We start from the raw sequence: 19,232 nt of genomic DNA, 5'->3' as shown, positions 1-19,232 counted from the left end.
AATGAAAAGACCCACTATCAGACTGCTTTTTTTTTCCAAAAGCACTTGTACAAAAAAGTTTACCAAACACTCTGCTGATTTATTTCACATCCGCTTATTTTCACAGCACAGCCGCTTATTCTCCCAGCAGCTTTTTTTCAAAGCACAGCAATACCAAACCAGCCCTTAATGAGGTGTCACGCACCACATGTTCAAACTCGATAACTTATGAAACACAAACATACGATAAACGTGTGGCACTACGTGTTAACTTCTCAAACACTATAATAGACATAATGTTGAGTCTCAGCGGACCCGAGGTTTCAAATGTGGGCATAAATAGTAAATACCCTCTTATTATAGAAACAAGGACATCTGCAAACAATTGTAATTTAAAAGTTCGTTGAGATTTGTCTGTTATTTATACAACAACAACAAAGTCTTTTCCCACTAAATGGGGTCGGCTATATGAATCCTAGAACGCTATTGCGCTCGGTTTTGTGTCATGTCCTCCGTCAAATCCAAGTACTCCAAGTCTTTTCTTAGGGTTGTCTGTTATTTATGTGGAAACAAAAAATAGAATATATTTTATTCACATAATTAAAATTACTGGGAATGTGACATCTCACATTGCTTAAGGAAGTGGATCATGTAAGTCTTATATATATATATATATATTCTTATCTCTTCCTAACAAAAGGTAATTTTTTTTTTTTTTACAGCTCATTAGTTTCGGGTTTCATCGGAACTTCGAAATTAAGCGAGTTCATGCGAGATCAATCCAAGATGGGTGACTTATTGGGAAATTCTCATGTGAATTCTCAGAAACAAAACCAACCATGAGGGCGTGGTCGGATCCAAAGTAAACAATATCATGCTACGGAAAAGTCGATGTCAGAATTAAAAGTTTCATAATTTTTTTTTTTTTTGTTTTGTTTTGTTTTTGCAGCCAAATCATGAAATGTAAGATAAAAGCTTCCCTTGTACCCCAAAACAGAATAAACAGAGTGACGTGGTGAAAGAATCCGAGAGCTCACTAAGTACTCTGTGCGCCTCGTCGTATCTGATATAAATTCCGAGAGTAACAGCGTACTTCCCTCCGATCTCTCCCTCTCTCTCCGGTCTAGGGTTTTCTGATTCAGCTATACAAACTCTCTCATTGAATTCAAATTCTCCATCTTCCATTGTTCTGGTATTCGATTGTGTTCTGATTACTCACCAAATTCGATATGTAAGTGTGTGTCTATGTAGCTTACAATTGGGAATTTTGATTTGGATTTTGGGAATAAATTTGCTGCGTCAGGGTTTTGATCAGAGGGAATTTGGAAGGGACATAGTGGAATTTGGGTTTTCTGTGGTTGTGGTAGATTGTTTGGTGCTCGAGAATTTGCTCAGCTATGGCTTCATACAGGCCATTTCCTCCCCAATCGTCATTTGCGCCAGCACCGAATCAAAACCCTCTACCGCCAGCACCACCGCCACCGCAACAGCGAGGCAGTCAGTATAACCAGAATTGGGGGTATAATGCTAGTAGTGGTGGTTCTAGTGGCGGCGATGGTGCTGTGCCGGCGGCTCCTTCTTCGTATCCGCCAAATTACAATTACCAACATAGTAGTTATGGCCCTCCAAGAACTCAACACCCTCATCCACCACCACAATACAACTACCAACCACCGCCTCCGCCACCACCCGAGCCTTCATACCCACAGCCACCGCCCCCTCAAGCTCCTCAAGCAGCACAAAATCAAATGCCCTTACAGCCTCCACAAGCCCCTATATATTACCAGAATTCTCAGTATTCACAGTATAGTCACCAGCCAATCCAGCCACCGCCTCCTCCCCCACCACCTTTGTCCCCCAATTCCTCGGTGCCACCACCACCTCCTCCCCCCGGTTCGCCTCCACCACCGCCTCCTCAAAGTAAGGACAGCGGGGTAGATAGGAGATCCCATGACAAAGGGGCTTCTAGGGAGGCATCAGTGTCCAGAAGGCGTGAACATGGGCATTTGAATCATGGGGTTCCTCCAAAACAGCAGAAGCCCCCAGTTCCTTCAGTGCCAGTGAAGAAAGCAAATGGGCCGCCAGGGAGAGTGGAAACAGAGGAAGAGAGGAGATTAAGGAAGAAGAGGGAGTTTGAAAAGCAAAGGCAAGAAGAGAAGCATAGGCAGCAGCTGAAGGATTCCCAAAACTCAGTTTTGCAGAAGACGCAAATGTTGTCTTCTGGCAAGGGACATGGATCCATTGTGGGGTCGCGAATGGGTGAAAGGAGAGCTACTCCATTCTTGAGTGGTGAGAGGACTGAAAATAGGCTAAAGAAGCCAACAACATTCGTATGCAAGTTGAAGTGAGTATGTTAACAATGACTTACCTTTGTTTGAAGATCACAAATTTGCTTTATTCTAATTGAACTCAATCTTTTCCTGTTTTTTTTGGGAACTGAATTCAAACCTTGATATATCAATATGATTTGATGATGTGTTGTTAACTCATTTCCTAACAGTTTAAGTTTAGTACTTGTTGATTCATTATGAAAGTGGAACAAAATGATCTTTTAGCAATATAACATGATTTAAAGTCGTCTTAAACTACTGACGGTATGCTGCAATGAATCTCATATATCCTAGATGTGGCTGAACAACGTTCCTTTATTCTACACCAAAAAAAAAAAAAGAACAAATTATTTTTAGTTAACTGTCCGTTCACCTCTTTGTTTACTCCTATGATGAGTCTTATTAAATTTTATTCTCTTTGAAGATTCCGGAATGAACTTCCAGATCCAAGTGCACAGCCAAAGCTTATGTCTTTGAAGAAAGAGAACGATCAGTAAGCCATCTCTTCTGTTTAAAAATTTATGCATTTAGGCTTGCCTGTGTTACAATGTGCCTTCGCCCATGAGCGGTAGGTCTCGGGTTCGAGACTTGGGAGCAGCCTCTCCATAAATGGGGCTAAGGTTAGCCGACATTCACCTCTCCCAGACCTTGCGTAAAGCGGGAGCCTTGTGCACTGGGTACGACCTTTTAGGCTTGCCTGTGTTACAATGTGTGTTCGTTGGTGCATAGACTTTTTGTAAAATCGTGTGGTGGTGGACATTAATTTTCCTGGTTCAGGGCTTAGTTTAATCTTTTGGGGAAAATAATAGTCCAGGGTTGGTTCATTTTTGTCATGTTTTAGTACCCATACTAGTGGGATTCTGGGACTCGGTATATACATGTTATTTAGTTATTGTTGAAGCTTGCACTATGGGAACCAATTCTGATGGTTTAAATAATGACTTTATGACATATGATCAGCTGTTTAATAGTTATCCCTATTCCCTAGTTATCATGCTATTGAATTTCATTATCAAATTCAATAATTATCTTGTGGTAACTTTTGCAATCTTCCCTCCCGCCCCAGGTATACAAAATACACAATAACGTCGTTGGAGAAAACATACAAGCCCAAGCTTTTTGTTGAGCCAGATCTTGGGATTCCTCTTGACCTACTCGACCTCAGTGTATATAAGTATTATACTCAGCCCTAAACTTTTTAAGGCATCAATAGTGTCATATTGCATGACAATTCTGTAACATATGTTTTTTTATTGGTTCTGGTTCAATCAGTCCTCCTCCTCCAAGTGTTAGACTACCACTCGCTTTGGAAGATGAGGAATTATTGCGGGATGATGTTGCAGTGACCCCTGTGAAAAAGGATGGCATCAGGAGAAAAGAGCGGCCTACTGATAAAGGAGTTGCATGGCTGGTTAAAACCCAGTATATATCTCCTCTTAGCATGGAGTCTGCAAGACAGGTAGTTGATCAGTGCTCCATTTTAGATGAGAAATCCTTCTTGAAATTATTGGTAAGCTTTGTTATAACTATGTGCATTGCCATCTACAGTCTTTAACTGAAAAACAAGCAAAAGAACTGCGGGAAATGAAGGGCCGCAACATTTTGGAAAACCTCAATGACAGGTTGCTCTGTGCCTACCTACCCTTGTGATTGTTAAACTAATGTTCATTATTTATTAACTAATTATGATGAATCATTTTTAGGGAAAGACAAATCAAGGAAATTGAGGCATCATTTGAGGCCTGCAAGTCACGCCCTGTTCATGCAACCAACAAGAATTTGTACGCTGAAGAAGTTCTACCTCTGTTGCCTGATTTTGACCGGTATGGAATATTTAATTTTCTGTTCAAATTACACGATCATATTTTACTTTGGCTACCATATGAAACCTATTAGATGCTGTTCTTTATAAGGAAAGTTATTAGACGTAATGGCAATGGATTAGGGTTAAGTCAAGCTGTGCTGTTTATTGACAGCTTGTTATGTCAGACTCCAGACATTTGAAATCAAAAGCATATATATTCATAAATGGGAATGCATACATGCAGATTCTTGATATTATTTCAATGATGACGAATCTGAGAATGAACAATTGGGCTGGTGGCTGATTAATTGAAAATCTAAAGCATTTACAACAACAACAACAAAGCCTTTTCCCACTAAGTGGGGTCGGCTATGTGAATCCTAGAACGCCATTGCGCTTTCGTTCTGGATTCATTTTCATAAGGATTCGACGTAAACTAGGAGTGCCGGCTGTCGACTACCTGACGCCATTGCGCTTTCGTTCTGGATTCATTTTCATAAGGATTCGACGTAAACTAGGAGTGCCGGCTGTCGACTACCTGACGCCATTGCGCTTTCATTCTGGATTCATTTTCATAAGCATTTACTTAAATAAAATCTTATTGCATGCTAGAGTATTCATATTAACTTGGGGCTGTTTATTGAGGATTCTTTTGTGACAGGTACGACGACCAATTTGTCCTTGCAGCATTTGATGGTGCTCCTACTGCTGATTCAGAAATTTACAGCAAGTTGGACCAGTCTGGTCATGATGCTTATGAATCAAGAGTGAGTTCGGGTTATGATGCATGCAACCAGTTTTTTGTCGTATATTTAAATGCTCAAACCTTCCATTTTCAGTTTCTTGGACATTGCAGTCTGTTACACATTGTTTACAAGTGGACGCCCCAAAATTAGTGAAATAGAACAGAATCCAAAAAACTCGAAGAAAACCAACATAATTGTATGAATTGGTTTGGTTAAACCTCTGACAGACAAACAAGAAAAACTAATATAACCAGTACCTACTTCAGCCCCACTGATAATTACCCAGGTTGGCTTTCCTTACCATATTTGAAACTGTATTCCTTCACTTCCTGTTAGTGTCTTAGGTGGTTGTTTATTCGTTTTGGCTGGGAAATAATTAATAATTGAGTGTAAATATTCTGCCATTCCACAACATAATGTCCTAGCTTTAGATGAATTGACCTGCAGTGTGTTTTGGATGGTTGCAATATACGAATCAAGTATTCATTTGGGTTGGGTATATAATTTTAAGAATTGCCTTTGTAGGAGGTAATCCTGTCAGCTCACAACACGATGACCCCTTAGTTTACATGAATTTGAACCCTTATTTTCTGTTCATGTCAGTCTCCAATTGGATGTATATGTAGGTTGAGCGGCTCTATTACCCTTCACTTCTAGTTCAGCTGAATCCACCTCCCATGTGGATTGGCAAAAAAGAAATGCCTATCATACTGCTTCTTTCCTTCCACTATCTGTGTATCCTCGTTACTTTTTTCATTCGCCATCAGAAACCCTGTTTTTTGGAAGATAAGTGTTGTGTTACAGTAAATAAATATTATACAGAAGTTAGAATTTTCCATGGATTTTGGTTATTTTGAATGTTTTTATATTTCTTCATTGTTTTACTTTGCATATTTTCATATTTCTTCAGTATCCTATAATTGGCTAGTGATGTGTTGTGATCTAATCCATTACAGGCCATTATGAAAAGTTACAAAGTAACAGGTGTAGATCCAGCGAATCCTGAGAAATTTTTGGCTTACATGGTCCCTTCACCTAATGAGGTAAGCATGCTTGTTTTGAGAACATTAGCATTAACAGTTCGTAGTCTGCTCTCATGGCTTATGTATTATGTACTATTTCAATGGTGGCAGCTATCAAAAGATCCCTACGATGAATCTGAAGATGTTTCGTATTCTTGGGTTCGTGAGTATCATTACGATGTATGTATGCTGACAGTTTTAAGAAGTCAATAAGTTACCTTTCTTATTCCTTGAGAATATCAAGCCATTCATGTTTCAACAGGTAAGAGGTGATGATGTGCATGATCCCACTACGTACCTAGTTTCATTTGATGATGATGAAGCACGCTATGCGGTATCCCCTCGAATCGAGAATTTAATCTTTAATTATACGTGCACGTATTTTCTTGATCTTTGTTTTTGGAGAAGAACTCTTCAAAGGTTATCGTTGTTATAAATTTTCCATTACAATGCAGCCCCTTCCCACAAAGCTTGTTTTAAGAAAAAAGAGGTCCAAAGAGGGAAAAACCAGTGATGAGGTTGAGCATTTTCCCGCACCTGCGAGAGTGACCGTTAGGCGGAGATCAACTGTTGCTTCAATCGAACTAAAGGATGCAGGGGTATGAGAACCTATTTGTTGAAATATAAATTTCTTTGGGGTGTATGGGGTTTTAGTCATCGAATGATTGTAATTCCATGACTTGCTGCTGTTTTCAGGATTATTCTAGGGGATCTATATCAAAATTGAAAACAAGAGGCTATGATGTTGAAGATACTCTTGAAAGACCACAAAAGATTGCACGGCACCAAGATATGGACGAATATAGTGGTGGCGACGATGATTTATCGGATTAATTTCTCCGTTGATGTAAATGTCGCTGGCTGTCGTGAAGGCTAGCCACTTATTTGGGATCTGCCCATATTGTAATCAGATGTCGATGCAAAGGCGAGCTCAAACTCATTTGACCGCTTGTTTTTGGGACGTCCATTCAAGCTTCAAGTCGACATGTATCGTTAGCCAGAACACATTTTTCCTTAGATACCATGAAATGGTAAGACGAAAAAGAAACCTTGTAAAGAAGTTAGATGTGTTTTAGAACGTTTCGATTCGAGTATAGTCCTCTCGAGTTTATCCAGAAACGAATAGGTTCTCCCGGCAGTTCTAACTCATGACTATTTTACTTGATTAGGCTGTGTGGTATTACAGTTAATATTGTTCAGGTTTTCCTGCGAAATTCAGCAATAAATTGTGTGCCTGCTTGTTCTATTGAATATTGATTTTGTTATGAATATATTACATTCTTTACTTCAAGTCATTTACTCAGTTTATAGAATATATTGCATTTTAAGCGGCTTAGATTCACTCGTTAAATTATTTTGAATTTTGGTACGTGCGTCTAGTTGTCTATGCAACTCGACATTGACGGCAATCTTCAGCACTGATGATGAGAAATTGCGGTAACAGTCCAACTAAGGGTTGGTTTGGAAGTGCTTTTAAAATGACTGAAAGTGATTTTCGTGAAATTGTTTGTAAGTTTCAAAAGCACTTTTTAGTGCTTTTTGAAAACAGCACAACATATGCGCTTTTTACAAAAAAACACTTAACAGTAATTTTCCAAGATCCACTTGGACTAAGGAATGGTGTCAGAAACATTTTCATCAAAAACGCTTTCAGTCATTTTAAAAACACATCCAAACAGATCATAAATGAAGGTGGTTACAAATATTTTTTGGTGAATTTTTGGTGTCCGGAGGCCGGCAGCAGGTCCCAATTCATCGTGTCCGCATACCAGGTTTTGGGACTAGAGTGCGATGCATCCATGCAAAACTGTCGAGAAGGGCAAAATCGGAACTCTAGAAAGACATCAAGAGCTCGTCGAAGCTAAAACACCAATGGAAGTGAACTGAGGGATTTGTCTGTGGCTCCCAAATTACGGTACATATTGAACAACGTATAACATTCCACAGAAAACTAAGTTGCCTCTTTGCGTAATCGCCTGGCTACCAACAGAACTACGTTGTGTATTCGAATATTTACAACCACTCAAACACTCAACAAGTAGAAGCTGTTTTACGTACAACGATGAGCGATCCCCACATGGTAAAATGTTAGAATCATTGCACGATTTGATTTGTGGAGGTAGCCTTGGAAAAGTCGATGACCCTGTACCCATCTTAATATTCATGAAGACTTGTTTTATGCAATTGACGCCCTGTTCATCGTGAATGGAGTCCAAGGGAAGTGAGCGAATAAAACTAAAGGAGTAACTATTCTGTTTAGGCTACAACAGTAATTAATTCAAGACTCACCATGCCCGTCGACACCTGACAGCTTCTTGACGAACAGCCCTCTTTGGATCATTAAGAGCTTTGGATATTGCTTGTAGTACCTGAATAAAGAGTACATATAAGAAAAACGCACACACGCGCCCAAACTATGAACAAAATGGTAATTTTCATCATGTCAGACAGATCTGATAAGTTGGCAGAAATTTGGCATCCACCAGAGAATGATCTGGTCGCCAATAGATTCTAATGATTAAAAACCAACCAACCTGTGTTCTCATGGGAAAGATTCTTGCATAGGGCAGCTCAGACGTTGCAACAAGACATTGAATTGCAGTCTCTCGGACAAGCTTAACAATTAAAAGAAATATACATCAGCCAAAGCATATAAACATTGCTTCTAGCCTGAAATAAACTCTTAAGCGGAAAGTGGGGTGGCAAACGGAATCTTAAACCCATGGCAGTTAATAATTAGATGCCTGAAATAAATACTGAAACAGAAAAGGTGAGGCCGGACATTAGAGCATAAGCGAGCAACAAAAGATATGTTACCATCATATGCGGGTAGCCAATGAGTCTGGTGAGACAATTAATTAAAATATGTGCATTCTCTACGACAGCTACTTTTCCTGCATGAAGGAAATGAACACCAGAATCAGGTGAAGAGCTAGGTAAACAGAGGCAAGCGGTAAGCAGTCATATCAAGAAAGAAATATGTAAGCAACATATTTAACATGGAACTACAGGAGACATAGATAAACAAATGACAAATGTACACACACACAAACGCCTGCATTGACGTTGGCATTACCGTTTTTATCTGTCAATATTCCAGAAAGAACTAGCAAAAGACTGTATAGCTTGTCTTTATCCAGAATATCCTCACTTAACACGGACAACCCATCCAACATTATCGGCATGAGCTGCAAAATTTGTGAGGTAATGTCACAATTCCAAGATATAAAATTCCTTTTTAAGTGTAATTAGTTTATAATTTCTACTTTAGTTACCTTCTCTGCTTCACTCAAGATAGCAATTAAAGGGGCATTAGATATAAGATGTGCAGATGCCCGAACCAGCATAGATCTGAAAAAAGGGAAGTAATTTGGGCATAATTAATAAATGAATGCCATTAATCAGGCCTTCAAGCTCTAGCTTTAGGCCATGTGCAATAAGTAATATAGGATAACACTCTTTGTATATGTACCTGGATAATGATGAATCAGAATTTATTATCATAGACTGCAAAATAGGCATCACCGAAGAGAAAAACCGCTGTTTGTAGAGTGGCCGTGTTATGGCATGAAATTTTCGGTTCAAACAAACTTCAGAATCACTCATAAGAATGTGAAATGCATCTGCAGCAGTTCTCATCACAGAATGCTGCTCATAACTGTTTTCTAGACCTTGTTGTAACTCCATGGCACGTTTTCTGCCTTCTGCCAGTAAGCACTCCAAAAAAATTTTGGTTACATCTTTTACTTTTTCATGACCAAGTAGAAGCAAACCTTTTCCTATCCATGCTAATCCTACCAGGGCACGGACTTGAAGCTGCTTATTGCTCAAAAAACCAAGGCATAGATCAGTAAGACTCACTTTTATGCCATTACTTGTTCCAGATGTCTTTAAAACTCCATTTTCATTGAAACTCCATATATTTGTTCCGAAAATCATATCAATCGCTTCTTCCAGGGTACAGTCCTTTGAATTCTCCGTGTCCTTGGACTTTGTACCCAATTTATTGATCACAGAACCTAACGCCTGAGCTACTGGAACACAACCTTTAAGAAGGGTTGTCATAAACAAATGCAATAGCCCTTTCAGATTTGCAATCTGTGTTTTTGGATGCACCGCTATGATTATTGATGCAAATAGTGAAACAATCCATTCATCTCTATGAGAGAATGTGTCTCTCTGTTCAGAAACGTGCAATTCTTGAAGTTGGATTGAAGAGGTTGCATCCATGGATTCCTTAAATGGAATGGATATGTTTGATGAAAGAACACTGTAAGCCTTGTCAACCATAATCTTCTGGCTTTCATCTGAACAGCTCCCAACAGCAAGCTTCATTGCCATCATGGCTGCATCAAGAAGCTCCTGAAATGAAATTAAAAAAAATTATTGGATTTCTTAGTATAGCATTATAATCTATCTTTTTCAGCAATTACTGACTTCCAGATTAGCAGTGTCAGAAGGAGCTGAAAGAAACTTCTAGCATATTTATTAAACATGGTAATAAGAAGTGATATTTTATAAAAGGAACTCTACTCACTTCTTCCTGGACTTGAATGCTAAAATCTTTACAACTTTCAGTGGCATTCCAAATGTTAATGACAAACCGCAACAGAACTTCCTCAAGACCTCCAGTTTCCTTGATCCTACACCATTTCAACATAAAGCTTTGTATCAACAACAGAAAAAGCACAGAAAAGTAAAAAAATAACAATAAAGAACGAGAAACACATTACATTGAGAGCCCAAACACTTTAGGAATTATACCTCACAAATGCAACACAAGTTCCTTCTCCTATGTGCGAAATTTGAACTTATTTATCACTTTTAAGTGTTGTAAAAGAGAAACACAGGTATGAGACGGAGAAGTGAGGTAGAGTTTTGCTTGTGGTGAAAAGAGGGTCAATACAGTTTTATAGATTGCCAATTATGACTCTAAGCGTGTTACAAACGAAAAATGAAATTTATCCATGCAGGTCTAAGTAGTCACCACGAATAACTAATAGCAAAAGTATGATGGGTCAATATTGTCAGAAGCAATTAAAAGATACTCTTTAGGAAAGTACTTTCCATATGCCTGGAACATGATCCTACTATAGAATTTGCTAGACACATATTGCCTGAAGCAAACACAAAAGATGCACAACACAATTCACTTGTTGTCAGTACTCCAATGACTGAGGAAGCCAAGATTTTCCAGGGGAAATCAAACAAAACCTTGACATAAACAACTGTTAGCAACGTTATTGACAAGCTACATGATATTTGACTATGGAACGTGATTTTAATAGGATAGAGGGGGCTTCTCTTTTTTACTAGTTTCATCATTCATTATCGTCTCCACAATTCTTAAGCAGTCACAAATGTTCCCCAAAAATGTTCATGATCGCTCCTTTGTATACAAAAAGAAAATGAGCAAATCACTCTTCATATATCTAGAGTGAAATCTATGAATTAGCATGGCACCGAAAAACAAGGTTACCAAATTTGTGAAATTGCTAGGTTTTGAACTAATGGTTGTTGAACTAACAGCGCAACGGGGAAAACTGTTGAAAAACCAAAGAAAAAATTGTCTTAATTTACAGATTGATCATTCGGGTAGAAGAAAAACATACCATGGAAGAATCTTATTACAGTAGCATTCCAAAAGTTGAATTGTCCCTTCAGCCAAGTTCAATTTTCCATGGACCTAAGCAACAAAATGCAAAGAAAGGATCCATTAAATAAGGAGGAGAATTTTTTTTTTAACATATAGCTTGAAGCAAGGATTGCTCGCCCAAGAACAAATGGAACAAGTAAAATAAACAAAATGAAATGCCCATATTGCTTATATTGCATCCACAAATGTAGTATGCTAATCATGGATGAAGCAAACTGGCTACCCCATTAACTTCTATGAACTTTATAAAGGAAATGTTTAAATATGACAAGTACAGAATTATAGGTGGAACATACATAATCAGATAACTTGCCAACTATGGCCTCTTCAAGCCCTTGTACAATTCTTAGCATATGATTTAGCCCACTTGCACCAATCTCAGAGACTGTCTCCAGTTTTAGTGGAAAAGGCACATTGAAATCATCATGAGACACCAATGAAAGTGTCTTTTCAACAACAAGGTCTATATAGCTTAGTGCCTTCTCGGACTCGTGATATGCATCCACAAATGAGCCAATGTGCACTAAAGCCTTCAATGCTAGCTTCCATAGCAATGTCTTGTTGAAATCCACTAAGATGATTGACATGAGTTCCGTCAGAATATTCTCAAATATAATTTTTGATATTGGCAAGATATCTCCAGGGAATGTAGCCAGCATCTGTAAACCCTTGACTGCATATCAACAAAAAGCACAATCAATAAAGTAGGAACTGGCACTAAATCTCATATTTATTCATATAAATCCGTGGTCACTCAATTGGGAGGCAAATCAAATATAAATGAAGAGAAGATATTTTTCCTTAATTTCTTCCATCCCAATTTTTCCATACTTATAGCTTGTTTGCACAAGATGTAGTGCAGGTTTAGCAGGAAGCAGTTTAATTAATTGAACACTGTGTTGAAGAACATCCTATAATACGTCTTAGTAACCTTGTTAGACCTAGCACAGGCCAAAATAGAAAAGACACAGCATGGAACTGACTTCAAAAGAACAGAGCTTTCAAACACTTCAGTAGATATTCAAGAAACTAGTCATTCTAATGCAAGACTCTTGACACCAGATGATATGAAAAATGTCAGACGTATGAAGTAACTGAAAAGTTCTTGCCGACAGCCTACAGATCTAACCAAGATGGTGTAAACAAAAGAGATGTAGAGTTCTCGAAATGGCCCTGGGTTCCCCTAGTCATAACACTACGGTCACTACCTAAGGTGTGCCTAGGTTTACATAACTCAAACTGCAATTATTAACTCATTACAGTGTATCCATCTTGGTTATCAACACATTAACCAGATGCAAGTAGATAACAAATACATGTCCACACAAAAAAGGTTTCTACAGCACAAGAAACCTAAAGCATTCACCTGTGAAATAAATCTCTGCACCATGAACTTCATTAAGATGTGTGGCCAAGGAAGAACAAAAGGCAATGATTAGTGAATCCGCAAAGCTCTGAAGCATGTAGCAACATGTCGCATGTGTAGTATCAGGCTTCGGAGCAAGGTCTTTGAATTTCATAATTAAATCTCTGCATGCCTCAATGAGTTCCACAGAGAGATAAAGAGCTCCAAAATTAAATCTTTTTAAGGAAAAAGAATTCTCATTAAGAGAGCAATCCCCAGATGAATTTCTCACAGAAATCTCGAGAGTGTTCATTAGGCAAGGGAAGAAACTTTCAAACACACTTTTACAGGAAGCAGCAGAAGTCTTTGTTATCTTATAAAGGATACGACCGACTGCATGTAACCTTTGCTTGCCTTGCAAAGGAATATTATAATTTTCATAGCTAGCGATGGAGTTGAAAACTGTGTTTATATCTTCATCACGAACAATTAAATTTACAAACAACACCTCATTTTGCATGGTAACCTTTTCTAGAAGCATTAGAGCTTCTGTTGCAACTTCATTCTCTTGAAAGCCAAGACCATATAGTGGTTCTTCAGTAAAGGATATAGCAGGCTTTTCCAAAGAATTACTTATGGCATGTTTCACTGAAATCCAGATAGTTTCAGCATGTTTTGCCATTCTGTCAGCTCCATATTTAGCTGTGCAGTGGTTAAGATATTTCAAAGAATCAACCTGCGGGCATACAAGCAAATAGAAAAAGTATAGTTTTCAATGAGGCATTTTGCACCAATCACAGTGAAACTAGTTGCATCCGATACATAGATGGAGACGCATTCAAATTGCACCAAACCTTTGCTAATGGCAGAGATGAAGAAAGTTTCTCAAGAAGCAATGGAATGACAAATGGCTCGAATAAAGGTGTGGACGACAACGCTGACTGCAGAAAGAAAACATTTGGCTTACTTAGTGTGCAAAAGAAGATATCATATAGGTAGTCGAATACATAAGTAATAAACAGCTTCAAATGTCACGTGGTTTTGTTGCCACCTTACTTAATTGTTGCTTTGGAAACGCAAACATAGAGCTATAAAAGATAACTTCCTCGTACGCCATGTACAGTTTTGCTTCTCAATTTTTAAGGTAAGCCTTTAGATAGTTTGAAAAGCTATTGGTTAAAAATAATATAAAGCATCAGGGTGCACACTTTCAACACAGATGGTGAAAATGTTAGATAACTATACTAACTGAGATGAAGAACTTAAGACAACAAAACTGTGAATAATTAACTTCACATACGGGAAAATAAACTGCATTGTGCAATTTCCCAACCCAGTAAATTATCCCATGCAAGAGCTACCCGTAAAACCTGGTCAATCATATAAACCAAGTTGCAGGCTTTATGTTTACTTGAGCTCATTTACAATATGAAATACAGGCAAAGGCTGGGTCCTGACTCATTTTTCCCAGCTCACTCAGTTTTTCTCACTCTTTTAATTAATGTGTTTTCAAACTCAAAAATTTCAATTGGTGAGTGCATTGCAGCTACTTTTTTTGCACAACATTTGACACATGTTTTTGTGGGGCCCACTTCATAATGTATCTCAACGATCTGAACCATCTATCTTCTAGATCTTCCCTCAAAGATCATGTCAAATAAAAATCACCCAAATCTAAAACCATATAACCGTTGGTTTAAGGGTTTAGGGTTTCTTTGTAGAACCATATTCGTCCATCTTCTTAACTACAAATGGTCTTAATGGTTTTGGATTTGTCTAATTTTTTGCAAGGATGATTTGAAAATGATGTTCTAAATGAAAAATGGTTCGGATAGTTAAAATACATCACGGAGTGGGCCCCACAAAGGCGTGCGCCAAAAGTTGTGTAAAAAAGTGGTGTCACGGATCCACCCCCTAGAAGTAATAATAAAAAAATAAAAAAAGAAGAGGCGGTATTCATAACTGCTTTACAATTCAATTCTGTTCCAGTTACAACTTCCTATAGTTATTGTAAAAGTAATAGAGAAAAAGCATTCTCACGTGCACTCAAAGTGCTAGTCCAAGTCAAGCCATAACCAATTACAAGGAATGATCTCAGCCTTAAAGAACATTGTATATTACTATGGACATATAGCCATCAGCCAATATCAATTCAATCAGAAATTTCATGTGTCAGCAAGCAATGTCAGGAACAAAAATCAGAAGAAATCATCATAGAAGCTGTAACCCCCTCGTAAAATGAACATAACAAAGTTCAGAATCCCAGAGAAATAGTAGTGAGAAATTTAGGCAAAAGCGGGGCTGAACCAGTAACAGTGAAAGCATACCAAAAGGAAGAAATAAAAATAAATAAATCGTACCATTAGTGCCTTCGAGAGGTCATCTCTTTTCACATCAGAGTCCTCATCTTTCAGCTGGACAATGCATAGAGGGGGAAAAAAACCACACGTCACATATCAATGTAATCAAAGAGTATATGACTGTAAAGAACTGAATGGTAACATATGGCTTATGTAAGTAAACAAAGAGACTTGTCATAAAAATACTATGTCAAAGGGGGAAAAAGTAGCCAAACAGAAAACCTCATCGGTGATTATCTTTAAAGGTATACCATTTGATGAGACTGGATCAAGCTACAAATCTAAATGTGGATCATTAAAAATCAACAAATAAGAAGGATTATTTTCATTTTAGTTTTGATAAGTTGATTGGAGCACAGAAATGTAAAGGAGTCAATATGGCATGGATGATGGTGGTGTATCATTGCAAGAAACTGACACTGAATATGTCTTGAAACTTAAAAAAAAAAAAAAAAAAAAAATTCAAGCAAAAAGATATCAATATAACCCGAATAAATAGTAAAATGTGTCACTTATTAAGGCAACCCACAAAGTATTAACTCTCAGGGACAACATGAAATCTGAATAAGCATCTGACAACCCAATTGTCTCGGCACTTAAGGAGACATCCTAGTTGCGGAAACATCTTGCTGGTAGAAAAGACTTCAGAATTTTCATACATAATGTTAAGATTGCAACCAACAGGTAAACATAAGCTTACATGAGTAAAATGAATGGGAAAGTAACATCCCAATAATGTAAAGAGATCTTCACAAAAACTTTCAAGTGAGCCAGATGGGTCTGGATATATTTGCACCAAAGCCTCAACAATAGGAAATGTTAACATTAAGCAATGAGGATCTTTTTCTCCATCCATTGCTTGACAGATCCCGTAGAAAAAGGTTTCACCCTGTACAATAGAGAACAAACTGATCAACATGTAACCAGAATCAGTGCAAAATGATGCATATTACTATTCAGAAAAGACAAAAAAAAATCAGTTGAAAGCCTCATGCATTTCTGTCTACTTGCATGTGTGTGTGAGATGTTGATAGACAAAACACAAAATGGAAATATAAATACACACACACAGTGTCACACACACATATACAGAGAGAGCACAAAATGACCAAAAAGTAACAATGGAATCCCAAACGATAGGCTTTCTTACATTAAAAGGAAACGCCTAATTCTTTATATATTATAAATTTATAATCTCTTCTCAAAAAATTATAAATTTATAATCAACCCGGCTTCAGGTGAAAGTATCAGGTATCTTTCTGGTTCCCATACTGATCATCATATATTACTGAAAAGAGACAAAAACAGAAAAACAGAACACAAACAAGTTGAAGAAAGCTAGACAGAAAAAATACCAGTGAAGCAACTTCATTGGGATGGCGCACTAAAAGGCATTGCAATAGCTCAAAGCAAAGCTGCAACAGAATTTGGAGATGGAAGTCAAGCAGTTTTTTTTTCAAAGTCATTGACTATACATTTAACGGCATGGTAATTTTTCTTCATCCAATTTCCTAGGCAGTAGGCATTAAGGATGGCATCCACAAATCCTACCTTTCTGTCATGCTGCCCTAAAGCTTGCACCTGTAGGGACTCTACATAAGTTTGAGCAACAACTTTTGCATCACTGGCACAGACCATTCCAGCACTAGCTTTCCTCCTCAGTAATGCCAAGCAACCGACAAGTGCACCACGTAAAGCTCTCCAATCTGCCTGATGTAAGAATGATATCACTAATTTACCTTGGACAAAGCAAAAAATACGACGTCACGAAACAAAGTATCCAGAATAAAAGAGTCAACGCACCAGTCTGTCTGTGAAGAATCCTATCAAGCTATGAATAGTTGCAGTATCTAGTGGTTTTGATGCCAGACCCGTTAGAACTTCTGCCAAAAGAAGGATACCTGAAGATGGATACCATGTCCCAAGAAGCTTTCAGATTTGGTCTTGGAATTTATCTTTTTCAGTAATAAGAAGAGAAAATAGTCTAGGGAAAAAAAAATCTTGCAATCTAGGATTGTCGAGCAACAGTATTTGAGCAACTACAAACTTGTCAGAGAAAGAACAGGTAACATAACTCAAGTATATGGGCAACATAAAAAGAGAACTTATGGTGGAATTGGCATAGATTGTTTACAAAACAACGTTAGAAGCACAAGAATGAGAAGACATTTTAGTGTGTTAATAGACGTCTGGCAGTTGATTACACCATTATTGATTTGTTTTGGGTTTTCTTAAACTTTCTAGAGTAAGGGGTATTTTGCTAAAAATCTGCATTGCTTATTATGGGCTGCAGTCATGGATCATGAGTTTTATTTTAATTAATGAGCAAACTTGATATAAGTCCAATTTTGTAAGTCATTACTGGGTTTAGTCCACTTTGTTGAGTTATGTCCATTCGTTGATTATCTACATCAGCTTATTTTATTATCTTTTTATTAAATTATGATAAATGTTATCTCTTATTTATAGGATTATCTTTTACTTACTTTTACGATTAAATATAAGAATTAAATATTGTTTCTCCTGCTCCCAATTTGTATCTCAATTTTTTCTTCTACCTCCATCACAGGTTAATTGGGTTACTGTTTCAGCAACCCAAGTTTCTTCCTTCTATTTGTATCTCAAATAAAAATTCTCTCTCTTTAAAACCGAGGAACCCCAAGTATTTTGAACATCCTTTATCCTTACCAAAGACTTTTAGAACCACTCCCTAAAACCTGGAATCTGCATCTGCTGCCAGAAAATCTCAGCAGCAATATCTTGAAAACCATCCCTTTAGCAGCTTAAACATCCTATTCTAGACCCCCTAGCCCAAAAATAACAATTTTTTAAACCTCATAGCCCTTCATATAGCATATGTTATCAAGAATTCAAATTCTATCCTACACCTCCTAAACTTAGAACAGAAAACAAGAATCAATACCAATAATTATGAGAGTTAACGAACAAAAAACAATCTAGAGGAACATTACTGGATCCTGAGATCATATATACCATAGCCAAAATAATCAACCCAAAAATCACCACTTATATCCAAAATCAGAAACTATCCACAATTGTATTCTTATCATCCAACCGAATCCCAGCGGCAGAGTCACTTGTGCACAGGAAACAAAATTTATAAATGTCGAAGCTATTACCCTGATACTCAGATTTCGATTCTCACAGGAGAATAACATATCATCTCATTTCAAAAGTTTCAAATGACACAGCAGTTACCTCGAGCACGGATGACATTATCCGTAGTGGTCAAATACATCCCCATCTCTTTCACCTATAAAAAAAACACGCAAATTAGCGATAACAAACCAATTAAATCAAACCGAAACACAACAAAGCACGAAAATTTAACCGTACCAGCACTTCGATAGTTAAAAGGTCATTCTTCACGAGCGTAATGATCGAATTCAAGCTCGCAGCCTGCAATGCAAACACACTTTGAGCTTCAAAACTATCCGGCACTAATCCAAACTAAAGCAAGTGGCAAAATTTGATTAAATTCACAGCACCCAATTGACAAAAAAAGACAAAAAGTTTCATAATTTGATTATAATTTCGATTGTTTAACGTTTGATTCCTTAATTTTTACGAAGAGTGAGGAACTCAAACTAGCAGCGAACTTTTGTTAAAAATTTGAGGAGAAATTGAGTGGAGCGTGAACCTGCTGGGAAGGAGAGCAAGACGTGTCGACGTACGATTCAATGTGCCGAATCAGTTCGGTAGGTCCGGCCATTGTTGGCGAATATTGAGGTTTCAGGGTTTTAGGAAGTGTTGAAGAAAGGGGAGGGTTTTCTGCGTAGGGGACACTGGACTGACCCAAGCACAAACTATTATTGTTATAATTAAATAATCATTGTTTTATTTTTTTTAGTAAATAAATGGTTCTTTGTGAATAAAACTCAACGAATTAGTGTCATGTAATCCGGTCTAACAGATTCCTCTTTACTTATATTTTAGAGGTTTTATATTCGATTCTCGTTAAAAACGATT

General features: G+C 37.6%; 2 protein-coding genes across 3 annotated transcripts; one reads left to right on the top strand and one right to left on the bottom strand.

Moving 5' to 3' along the window:
• Window positions 1-980: 980 nt before the first annotated feature.
• On the top strand, window positions 981-7,132 carry LOC103411642 (protein PAF1 homolog). The gene is made up of 12 exons (XM_008350271.4): window positions 981-2,323; window positions 2,734-2,802; window positions 3,376-3,483; window positions 3,582-3,768; window positions 3,858-3,931; window positions 4,013-4,132; window positions 4,775-4,880; window positions 5,816-5,902; window positions 5,993-6,061; window positions 6,144-6,215; window positions 6,337-6,480; window positions 6,578-7,132. The coding sequence occupies exons 1-12, from the start codon at window positions 1,377-1,379 to the stop codon at window positions 6,713-6,715; spliced, it is 2,121 nt and encodes a 706-aa protein (XP_008348493.4). The 5' UTR covers window positions 981-1,376; the 3' UTR covers window positions 6,716-7,132.
• A 622-nt stretch (window positions 7,133-7,754) lies between these two features.
• LOC103443743 (MMS19 nucleotide excision repair protein homolog) lies at window positions 7,755-19,076 on the bottom strand. 2 transcript variants are annotated; one of them, XM_008382634.4, is made up of 20 exons: window positions 18,904-19,076; window positions 18,600-18,662; window positions 18,462-18,516; window positions 17,046-17,143; window positions 16,794-16,952; window positions 16,598-16,657; window positions 15,943-16,131; window positions 15,243-15,296; window positions 13,737-13,823; window positions 12,904-13,618; window positions 11,834-12,210; window positions 11,494-11,567; window positions 10,419-10,524; window positions 9,354-10,243; window positions 9,157-9,232; window positions 8,958-9,069; window positions 8,699-8,775; window positions 8,416-8,496; window positions 8,171-8,250; window positions 7,755-8,073 (listed from the first exon to the last, which is right to left on the bottom strand). In XM_008382634.4, the coding sequence occupies exons 1-20, from the start codon at window positions 18,973-18,975 to the stop codon at window positions 8,058-8,060; spliced, it is 3,441 nt and encodes a 1,146-aa protein (XP_008380856.1). In that variant the 5' UTR covers window positions 18,976-19,076; the 3' UTR covers window positions 7,755-8,057. The 2 variants fall into 2 exon arrangements, with proteins under 2 accessions (XP_008380856.1, XP_017190155.1); XM_017334666.3 differs by having other exon boundaries at window positions 16,794-16,948; window positions 18,904-19,060.
• Between the last annotated feature and the right edge of the window lie 156 nt (window positions 19,077-19,232).

Source organism: Malus domestica, chromosome 09 (assembly GCF_042453785.1).
Source record: "Malus domestica chromosome 09, GDT2T_hap1".
Taxonomy (NCBI): domain Eukaryota; kingdom Viridiplantae; phylum Streptophyta; class Magnoliopsida; order Rosales; family Rosaceae; genus Malus; species Malus domestica.
Note: the sequence above shows the minus strand (reverse complement) of the source record. Positions and strands in the feature narration are given on the sequence as shown.